The following is an 11,234-nucleotide window of genomic DNA, read 5'->3' as shown; positions in this document are numbered from 1 at the left end:
ATCTCTAATGTATGATATATCAATAAAAACCTCTTGAAACGAAGAATCCAAATGTACAAACTCCGACAAATTTTGATATTGCTTGTAAAAAAATTATTGTGCGTCTAAGTTTTTTTAGATATGCTAATTTGAATATGCTAACTAGCACAAAAAGCATGTCACATTAACATGCTTTTACCTGTTAAGGAGCTATCCCATGGCCTTGGCTGCAGTTCTTTGTTAAAGGCCCTCTCCTTGTGAACCTCTATCATAATGCAAAACTGGAACCTGTTGAATGCCTAAATCTCCCACTAAACATGCCAACTATATAGCTCCCTTGTTGGCATCCGATGTTGCAATGTACTCAGTCTCTGTATTAGAAGAAGATGTGTAATCTTGGAGAGATGATCTCCAAGAAATGGCTCCTGTTGTAAACATGAATATGTAGCCATATGTAGCCCTCCTATCTATGCAACCCAGATAGTCTGCATCTGTGTAACCACCAATAGATGCATTGCTATTATTGAAGTGTAAGCACTTGTTCATTGTACCCTTCAAGTACTTGAGGATATGTTTCATTGCTATCTATGTTTATTTCTAGGACTAGTCATATACCGACTAACCACTCCCAATGCAAATGCAATGTCTAGCTACAATAGCAGACACAAGTTTGCCTACTGCTGAAGAATAGGGCACGATTACCATTTTTCTCTCTTAGCATTCGACTTGGGAGAATCTTCTTTAATTAATTTTTTTCAAAATATGATGGTAGTGAGGTAACTCCCCCCCCCCCCTCTATTAAATGCCACAAGATCTTGTGGATATAAGATTTCTGAGACAAGTCAAGAATAACCTTTTTTCGGTCTCTTTTGACACGCATACCAAGAAAATAATTTTCTTTGTCCAAATCCTTCATAGCAAAATTTTTGCTCAGTATTTGCTTTGGTTTGGCAATCTCCTTTGTGCACTTATCACAATCCGCATGCCATCTACATATAAAATGAGAATGAAAAATGAATAATCACTAAGTGCTTTGGGGATTTTCCCAACAAAGCTAAAGCTTGAACTTCAAGGCTTTGAAAGCTTAACAAAGACTCAAGGTCATCATTTAAGAAAAGTTTCTCTCTCTCTCTCTCTCTCTCTCACACACACACACACACACACACACACACATTTCAAGATTAAAAAAATTTGCATCCTTGAGCACAACACCCAGTATGTATGTCTTTAGTTTTCTTCATGGATATTATATATTATTTTTGTTGTGATTTTGTAGTGATAAAATAAGAGTCTCCTTGATTAATACCCCTCTATATTACATTATGGAAGAAAAGGGAAGTGATAAGTTTAATGGTGAGGGGTTTCATACTTGGCAATCAAAACTCAAGGGCTATTTCATGAAGAAGGGTTTATGAGGCATAGTGAAACCTACCATTATCCAAATTTGACCACATTGTCGCTATCATTGATGAAACAAAAAGCTAAATGTAGCTACATTTAGGATGCCAAATATAGCTTTCTCTATATTTTAGCATACTTAAAGAAAAATTTAACCTTTTTGTTCCTTAGCTTGGCATACTCGAGGTTCAAGATGCTCATTGAGGATGGACACAATCTAGTGCCCAACCTTATTTGCCTATTTTTTACCTTTTTCTCCCTTAACTTGCTCATCTAGGCTTACTCGGGGCTCCAAAAACCTTTAGAGGATCAACAAGGATGATTTCCAACTTTTTTTTTGTTGTACCTTGGTTCTCCTCAGAGATGACACTAGAGACAAAATATCCATTCCAAGATTTTTTATGGCAGAAAAGCATATGCCAAAGCTTAAGTAATTAAGCTTATTTTATCTTGACATTTAAATTTACAGTTACATCCCCTTTTAACATGGCTGTATAAAGAGAAAATATGCTCTAAAGTATTTTGTTAGGCATTCTAGTGGTAAAAAAAGCTTTCAAGTGTGCTATTGTTTGAGTTACCAATTTTTCACGAAATTCTTTCTATTGTATTTGGTAGCATCTTCAGCCAAGAGGTTAATGTCTTCAGTGAAGAGGTCATCTGATAGTGGGCCAACACTTGAGATACCAAGTGATGTGGTTAAAGCATGTGGAGACACCATTGAAGTCTTCTCAAAATAGGTCAAGCATGTGAAAGGTTACAAAATATTCCTAGGATGTTCACATAAGGCTCTCAAAGTGCACATGATTTTAAGAATTTTGGACATGCTAACACTATTTCTTTGTCTCTTCAAAGTATGGTTGTGAAAATAGTGATTGAAACATAGACTATATATCCTGAGAACAATGGCATTTGTAGCAATGACCCTGCTTTTGAGCACAATGTTGATGCAAGCTAACGCTAATGTTGCTTTTGAAAACTCTACTGTTATAAGCCATGCTAGCATTTTTTTCTCCCAAAATGCACTTTGGTTCTACAAGAGTTCTACTTGTTTTCACAAGGAGACAACAAAATTGATTCATTGACATGATCTTTTGATAATGTCAGGTTTATTCATGAAACCGTGGATAATTTTTCTTGAAAATGCACGTTTTACATCGTTATTGCATGTGCAATTATTCATACAGAAATGAGAATGAATTTAGTATGTTGTCCACCATCCAAATCAAAGTCAAGGTTCAAAAAATGTTGCACATTTCACCCATGGATAAGGTAGAGGGAGCTCAAGGGAATGTATTACAAAAATTTGGCATATCTATTCTCTCTAGAACTTGTGCATGGGCTTTTCTAGATTGCAATGATCCAAGATGGATGCTCGGATCACCCAAAAAATATGATTCTGTTCCAGCGAGCATTGCAGATGCTCCTTGCACTTAGATACTTAAAGTGGATCTATGAGAAGAAAAGTGTTTTGACATCTATATTTTAGAGTCTTAAGAACACAAATTTTACTAATATACTTTGTGAAAATCTCTAAACTACCTCTAAAATTTAAAATGAGGGCTAAAATTTTCGTAGATTACGTGAAGTTCCCTAAAACACCCATAAACTATTAAAATTTTTGTACTTGTTTTGGATGTATTACTCTAGTTTTCATAGGGTTATGTTTTTGATAACTGAATCTATATGCAAGTAGAATTTTGTAAAAAAATGAGGCATTTTTGTAAACTTTTAGAATTGAGAGGTATTTTAAAATTTTCCAAACATTTTAGGGTTATTTTGGTCATTATTTCAAAAACATATTAGGCAAGCCTGTTGATGGGCTCCTCTCTGTCTCTCTCTACTTTGTGCATGCAATGAGTGTGATTGAAAAATGTGGCTGCGCTCATGCCCTCTCCTTTCCATGACAAAGGTATCTGTTGCTACTCTCTATGAATGCTCTCTAGCAAGCGGCTCCTATCTAGTGTTAGAAAAAAAACCGGGCTACAATGTATTTTTACCGCCTAAAATCATAAAATCCCGATTAGATTTTCAACTTGCCTTGAAGAAAGCCGAAAAATTTACACAAGTTTTAGTGTAGATATCGGCAAAAGCTTCAAATTTTGACCTAAAAAACCGGTAGAATTTCAACTTTGCCCTTGTTTTCTTCGGATAGGAAAAATGTATTTTTCTAGCCTTGCTCCTATCCATCAAGGTCATGAGCATCTCAACCTGCCATGTATGCTGCTACCACCCTTTCTCTTGTGCCTTTCATAATAATGACCCAACATCCCCACATCCTTGTTTTTTCTCATGCATGACTCAAGGGGCAGGCCTCACAAAGAGAGAGAGAGAGGGAGGGAGGGAGATGTAGTTCATCATCACAAGAAGTTTTGGACAAATTCTCACAATATTTCCCACATTGTCACTTACCTCAACATTATGAGCTTCTGTGAGGGAGGCGCCGCATGCCTAGCTGGGTACGATTGGGGGCAGGGGACCGTCGGCCCGGTGGGGCGCCGCATACCTAGCTAGGTACGATTGGGGGCAAGGGACCGCCGGCCCGCTCTCATGTAGGAAAACCGAGTCTTTCTCAGTGTTTTTCATACAATGCATAACATCATGAGCTTTTGCTCGAGAGGCACCGCATACCTAGCTAGGTACGATTGGGGGCAGGGGACCGCTGCCCGGTGTGGTCGGGCAACGACCACACCGGGCAACGGTCCCCTGCCCCCAATCGTACCTTGCCCGACCACACCGGGCAACGGTCCCCTGCCCCCAATCGTACCTAGCTAGGTATGCGGTGCCTCTCGAGCAAAAGCTCATGATGTTATGCATTGTATGAAAAACACCGAGAAAGACTCATTGTTCCTACATGAGAAAATTTCTGAGTCTTCTTGTGCATGCTAAAAGCACCTTCCCCCGATCTTCTCTCCTTGCATGCAAGATGTAGCGTTCGGTTGCACAACGCGTGTGTGGCAACTAGGCTCATCACATGAGATCATAAAAGCTACCTCCTCACTTGCTTTGCCATGGTTATTACGCAGTCGCTTCATGGTTACGCAATTGCATCAAACTGCTCGTCCATCAGTATCCACTTCTGTTGCAACGACAAATCTCTCTACTCAAATGTATGGACACCACAGAGTAGCTAGAGATGCAGAAACCGGTAAAGAATGCAATGGCAAAGAGTTTGTGCAACAGAGGAAATGGAACTACCCAAGCTAAGGCTTTGTACTCAAGGTAGCTTAGAAGCCACCAAGCATTCTTGCATCCATAGAGGAATCCACTATAAAAGTGCCTCCAATGAAGAGAGACTGGAGTAAGTTGGATGAGGTCATCTGGGAGCCATGGATACTTTAACCCATGCGTTGTATATCTCAAGCAGAAAGAGCAAACAGCACTTGCGAACATCGCCCAACCCTCTGGTTATGGACACCTAATGAAGCAACAATTGTTACCATAATGCCAACCAATGAGCTATGGATATGAACAGGTACCACCTAAACACTAGGAAGTAAGCTAGTAATGTAGAATTAGCCTACTTGGAGAGAGAACTGGCTTACCAAAAAGCAAAATAAGCGTGTATTACCTCATGGCTCCTAAGGGGTAAGAGTAGATCTAACGTACTGGCCACTGAGGAGAAAATGGGAGAATCTCATATACCATGCTCTTCCCTCGAGACCGATACAAAAGTTCCAAGCTCCCGTCATAAAAGTTTTAAAGACACCTCCAAGCTACCATTGATATCCTTGTAAGTGCCCGCCGTGACTTGGCTTGCATCATGTTGACAAAGGTTCTTCACATGATCATCATAACCTCCATTGATGGTTTCACTTATGTACATCAGATGAGCCACAATTTTACAGCTTTCCTAGAAGGCAAAGACTGGGCTAAGTTGGGCTTGCCTAAAACCCTACAAAATCCAATGGGCTCATGGGCCTGTAATCACCGGTCATGTACCTCCCAGATCATTTCTTTGAAAGAGGCCTTATACACATGCCTTCTTGAGCAGAAAAGCAATCCATTGTAGCTTTTTCCAACCAAGATCTCTAGATGTGCTTTGCAGCCTATCAAGCAAAGGAGATTGAGATGCCCCTTCTTGACATTGTTTCGAACATGGATGCCGATGGCACTACAGGATGAGCAAAGTGCCCTTCCAACTATTGTAAACATTAGAGTGGAGAACTCACACAATGAGGACCCAAAAGATAAGAGGAAAAAATTGACAATTAAAATTCTCTATAGGTATGGATCTGTTTTTTGCTTTCTACTACATCTTTGCCAGCTGTTATTGGAGGAAAAAAGATCCAGGCATGTGAACTTTTGGTCGCTTTCCTGCCCAGTTAAAGGATGGCTTGGTTTTTAGAACTTACATGGCTCATAAATTGGCTATAGAGCCATTAATAGCCAAGAGACTTCACAAAGTACAAGTACTGCCCAAAACAGTGTTGGCAGTGTAGAAAGATTGCAGTAGGGCAGTCCTTTTTTTATGGCAAGAGTTAAGTATACACGAACTGACATACAACCTGCAGCACGAGACAGAATTGCAAGCTTAGTGCTACCATGACAGGTAAGCTCGCTCCCGAGCGGCTGTGGTAGAGAAAGATGGAGCTGGATACATGCCCATTGCCTACTCCTGTAGCCACACAAACAACATATAATCATCACTATAACGAAAAGCGTATCATCTGGAGACCCATACATGCACATGGATGTATGCAGAATGTGTGGATGAGCATCATTTTGATACCATGGATATATGGATGTGTACACAAACTAATGAGGGCATTGCTGATTTTTGGGGCATATGCACACTGCAAGAGTGGTGAGTGATGATAAACGTATGTATGGTGAGTGCTATTAAATGTACCCATGACTTACATGGATTCATGAGCCATGTCTGCACAGTAATTTGATTGTATGTCTTCCATAGATAACCTGTATGAGCAACTTGTGCTGATGTCCTGCCTGACAGATACATGCTTGACCGTTTAAACATTTTCTGAGCTTGTGCCTTTATTGTCCTGAGTAGAAGCAACAGAGAGCTGCAGCTCTGCCAGCAGATAGCTTTCTGATGAGGATAATGAGAAACCAGACTCGTGCTGTTGTGAGCTGTGTGCATCCATCCATAATGTACCCTCTGACTCATCATCCGGAGCATCAACCACAGGTGCTGTAGCTGATCCCCTAATCAAAAGAAGCTCCTCTAGAACCTCCGTCATTGGTGGCCTTGCATCTTTGTCATATGCCAAGCATCTGAATGCAAGTTCTGCAACTCTCTGCACCATAGCTTTCACATTGGATCTCTTATTCGCTTGCAATGATGGATCAATAATGTCATCAAGACATCCCCCTCCAATCTTGGCCACAGCGAGGGCAGCAAGGTTCACTTCCTTCTTTTGCCTTGAGAAATCCACGGGTTTAAGCGCAGTGATTATCTCAATGAGCACAACACCAAAGCTGTAGACATCGCTTTTGTCAGATAAATGGAAATTTTGATGGTAATCAGGGTCTAGATAGCCAGGGGTACCTTGCGGGATGGTGGATATGTGAGAGCCATCACATGAGAGGCTAGGCCCCATGCGCGAGAGCCCAAAATCCGCAACCTTTGTGTTGTATTCATGATCAAGCAAAATGTTGCGCGATTTCACATCTCTATGGAGAATTGGCGGGTCCATTGTGTGAAGGTAAGCAAGAGCATCAGCTGTCTCTGCAGCAATAGTGAGGCGTGTGAACCAGTCAAGACCATCTCCTCTCTCTCTTTGCAGATGCTCTGCCAAGGTTCCATTGGAGACATACTCGAAGACCAGGAGCGGGTCCATAGAGTCCATACAACAACCCAATAATCTCACCAGATTTTTGTGCTTTACAGCACATAATACACTAAGCTCATTCAATGTCTGCTGGTAGCCCAGCTGGGTGTTAAAATGATGCAGTCGTTTCACTGCCACCCGACTTCCACCATCCAGCTTAGCCGCATATACGGCTCCACATGCCCCATTGCCTAGTTTCTCACTTGAGGCAAACCCCTTTGTGGCCTTGTCCAATTGCTTGTACGAGAAGATCTCCAGGCCAGATAGTAATACATCTAGACCATTTACATCTCCATTCCTAAAGCTTGTAGCCATAATCCCCCTTCTTAACAAGGGCTTATCTCTCCTCCTCTTGAATAACACAGCCACAAAGACCATAGCTACCCCTAAAACAAAAGCTGCTGTAACAATCCCTGTTCAAAATCAACGGGATAATCAATGGAAATATTTCAAATGCAAAAAACAACATTGACAAAGTATGGCTGGTGGTTTTCTAGCAGTAGCATACCAGATGTCAAGACTGCATTTGTTATCGGGGATCTCGATGGCGTGACGGCCCACTTTCCTTTAGAGGCTAGCAATCCACCGACACCAAAAAAAAAAAACACAAATAAGCTCCAAAAAACATGTGATATTGTCTTTATCACCCCTCAAACATCCACAAGAATGACTTTTATCTAGTCTGACAATAGAATTTGAGTGCAGAACTTCGTCACATTCAGGGGAAGAGTACTTCCATCTTAACCAGTGAGTGTGGGCCTTTCATTAAGCCTGCCCACGTATTAAACCCCCTGCTTATAAGTGTCAAAATAAAGCACCAACAAGTGCTCCTTAAACCAGACATAATGGTCATGAAAAGGCTTCTAGAATGTAAGTGTCTCAAAGGAGAGTAATCCAGCACCTATAGGTATATCCAAACAAGGTGAAAAGTCAAAATGGCCTGCATAAGAGGACAAGAAGAGTGTGTGTGGTGGGCAAGAAGAGTGTGTGTGACCCACCACTCAATGTTCCTCTCTCTAGAGGAAGGAAAATAATTGCCAACTATCTCTCACAGTGGCCTACATTTATATAAAACAATGCTTTGCTTACTGCTGCTCTTGTAAGAAAATAAAAGAAAAAAAATTGCCATCATTGGTTTGCCATGTGGCACTAATCGACAAAATTTTATCCTACAGTCCACAATGCTCCCAAGAGTTCCATGCTTTACTAAGGCCTTACATAAGCCAAAAATATTGTTACAACAGCAGCTATAAAATACTATTAATAACTGTTGTCAGTAGCTATATCAAACAACAGAAATCTGAATTCCAGATGCCACTGCACTTGTTATGCAATATTGTTTCAATCCTAAAATGTCCAACAAATAAAAAATAAGCAAAGACATGATCCATAATAATTGGCAGATTTGTACCAATAGAATACATAACCGGAATGCATAGAAGATTGATGGAAAATACCTGGTCGACATCCGACGCCTTTTTCATATCCATCACCAATGTAATGTGGTTCACACTTGCAAGTGTATCCATTATCATAAGTACTGTTGCAAATCGCATTTGAAGAGCATGAACAATTCCCCTGGACAAACCATTCAAGCTTCAGCCCATAGTCAGCGTGAAAAGATAAGGTTCCATCTGTAGAGGAGTATGCCCAGCTGGTGAAGCTAGAACAATTAAAATAAGCGGAGTAATTCTCTAGACTTTGATAACCCCCCGTGAAATCATCCAGCTGAATAGCAGCAGAATCATTAAAAAAGGAAATCTCAAGGTTCTCGCAGCACCGTGGCAGTGAGTTTGCACATGTCGAAGGCAAGGAAACAGAGTAATTTCCTGGTAAAGGGATGCTGCAATCCCGGCATGTTCGATTGCAGTTATATAGCTGCAACATGTTGTGAGAACACAGTCTATAAGTAGTGTTGTAGAGATGAAAAGACAGGAGATTGTTCGTAGAGCAGCTATTGGAGGGAAGGGGGTTAATTCTGAGAACTCCCGCCCGCAAGTCAAGAACCTCATACTTCTGGCGGGCACCAAAAGCGACAAGAGTTTTATTTCTGCTGCACTCGAGCTCATACCCACGTAAGCCACAAACAGGATTTCCATCAGTCAAGCCTGCATCCTTGAGATAGAAAGGAAAGATGATGTCGATTTTCCCACACTTCTGTTTGCACTTGGTGCTGAAACCTGCAATAGGGATGATCCAAGTTGCAAGAAAAACAGCTGTTGCGATGAGAGACAACAGATGGGGCATTGGCATGGTGACAAGTTCCAAGATGAATGAAGTACAAGGAACTTGCAGAGTTTACATGCGGTTGATCGATTGAGAGCTATACTGGATGTAGGCAGCTGCTCTGTCCAGGATGCACACTCGCTTGTCTGAATTGAGCACCTGTTTGAGTGTGTTCTTACACTATTTGATGCGGCATAGCCATGATCACAAGCTCCAGGATCGAATGGGGCATAAGCACTTGCGGTATACACAAGTAGTCGCCTGCTGATAGCTTTCCAGTACAATGAGGATTGCACTGTCTTAGTAGACCATCTTTGTTGAGCCTGTGACAATCTCGCAGGAAGGGCGATTGTAGATGATAATCATCTTGCTGTGCAGATGAAGCCCCTCTCTGTTTGCGTGTCAACACACAAGAAGTGAGATATGGACACCTTGCCAATCAATGTGTCTAACTGTTCTATTATTGGAACAGAGCACATTCTGTAGAGGTATATGGTAAACACAAGTTGCAACAGCAGCGCAAATGAAGTAGAAGCCAGGGATGGCAATGAACGAGGTTGGAGCAGATCCCTTACCTTTTAGATCAATGTGTACGTGTATGTGTGCCTATACCTCTTGATGCAGGGTGAACAACACCATTCAAACGGAACATGTTTGAAGAGAGACGTGGTCAGTGTTGTTATTTGGCATAAGCAAGACCACATCTACTCAAAGAATGATCAAGCGGCAGGGGCGCAATCTCATCAAATCCACCTCCCTCTCCCTCTCCCTCTCTCTCTCTCTAGACGTGCTCTCATATGATTTTGGAAAGACGCTTCAATGAGACAAAACAGACAAGTGCCCCTCAAAATGAGTGCTTCACAAAATCAAGGAGACGAACTCTATAGAGCCTACAACTATTCACTCTCTTCTGATGACGTATAAGGGCAACGGGTCTTGTGTCTGGACTCTGACTTGAAGAAAAGGGTTTCTTGAAGTCTTGGAAATTTGCAATGGAAGCACTAAGCTCTCTCTCTCATCAAGCAGAAAGAAAGCATCTCTCTCTCTCTCTCTCTCTTGGCCCATTCTGTCTCTCACTCATGGGCCACGCCTCCTCAGGGCGCCCACAAGGGCAGCGCCGCAGCAGAGAGTGAACGACAGTCTACCCAACTATAAAACCCGAGGGTCTATGACCATTGCTCTCTTACTCACATAAGAGCTCCCAAATCTCTCTCTCTCCCTCTCTCTCTCTCTCTCTCTCTCTCTGCCTAAAAGGGCAGAGAGACGCTACGAACATGGGCAATTTTAGCAGAAAAGGCGGCGATGGTTAATTGGGTGGCTACTTGAAACTTGAAAGTTGGAGAAGAGAGAAGCATGTGCATGAAGCAGAGCAAAGAGCAGGGTAGGCAGTGTACGAGAGAGGAGTCAGGACGGAGCGGTAAGGGCCAAGGTGCCAACGGCGGCTTGGTAGTAGAGGCTAGAGCTAGCACATAGCCTATAGCATTGAAGAGACAAACCGACGTACGAGTAGCTACCAGGCCCGGCCAGTAATGCGCTCATGCATGGACTACGTACACAACTGCAAAATGCAGATCACGCTCTCCCACACACACACCGGATTCCCGTTGCTCCACTAAGGGCGTGGTCACGCGAGGCTCTGTAAGCCTGGAGAACTTCTAACAAGAGCTCAGAGCGAAGATTGGAAGTAGAGAACGGGAGAGAGAATAGCCAAGGCGATCCGCCATAGTTTTTGGCCTGCGGAAGGCCATAGGGTTGTTAGTGGAAGATTGTTGCAAACGGGAGGCCGTTCGATTTTCTTTCCAGATGTTTGTCGCGTGTCTAGGTTATTTAAAGGCAGCG

General features: G+C 42.2%; 1 protein-coding gene across 1 annotated transcript; it reads right to left on the bottom strand.

Annotated features, from left to right (window-relative positions):
- Positions 1–5,853: 5,853 nt before the first annotated feature.
- On the bottom strand, positions 5,854–10,801 carry LOC147455577 (wall-associated receptor kinase-like 14). The gene is made up of 4 exons (XM_086514327.1): positions 8,627–10,801; positions 7,678–7,743; positions 6,238–7,582; positions 5,854–5,992 (listed from the first exon to the last, which is right to left on the bottom strand). The coding sequence occupies exons 1-3, from the start codon at positions 9,420–9,422 to the stop codon at positions 6,348–6,350; spliced, it is 2,097 nt and encodes a 698-aa protein (XP_086370453.1). The 5' UTR covers positions 9,423–10,801; the 3' UTR covers positions 5,854–5,992; positions 6,238–6,347.
- Positions 10,802–11,234: the final 433 nt, after the last annotated feature.

Source organism: Adiantum capillus-veneris, chromosome 6, assembly GCF_014529385.1.
Source record: "Adiantum capillus-veneris isolate H3 chromosome 6, ASM1452938v2, whole genome shotgun sequence".
Taxonomy (NCBI): domain Eukaryota; kingdom Viridiplantae; phylum Streptophyta; class Polypodiopsida; order Polypodiales; family Pteridaceae; genus Adiantum; species Adiantum capillus-veneris.
This window is presented reverse-complemented; position numbering and strand designations above follow the sequence as displayed.

Coding starts and splice junctions, on each gene's coding strand:
- LOC147455577 (XM_086514327.1), bottom strand. CDS start 9,422: ATGCCAATGCCCCATCTGTTGTCTCTCATCGCAACAGCTGTTTTTCTT. Junction 7,744..8,626: donor AGGCGTCGGATGTCGACCAG/GTATTTTCCATC, acceptor GTGGATTGCTAG/CCTCTAAAGGAAAGTGGGCC. Junction 7,583..7,677: donor AAATGCAGTCTTGACATCTG/GTATGCTACTGC, acceptor GATTTTGAACAG/GGATTGTTACAGCAGCTTTT.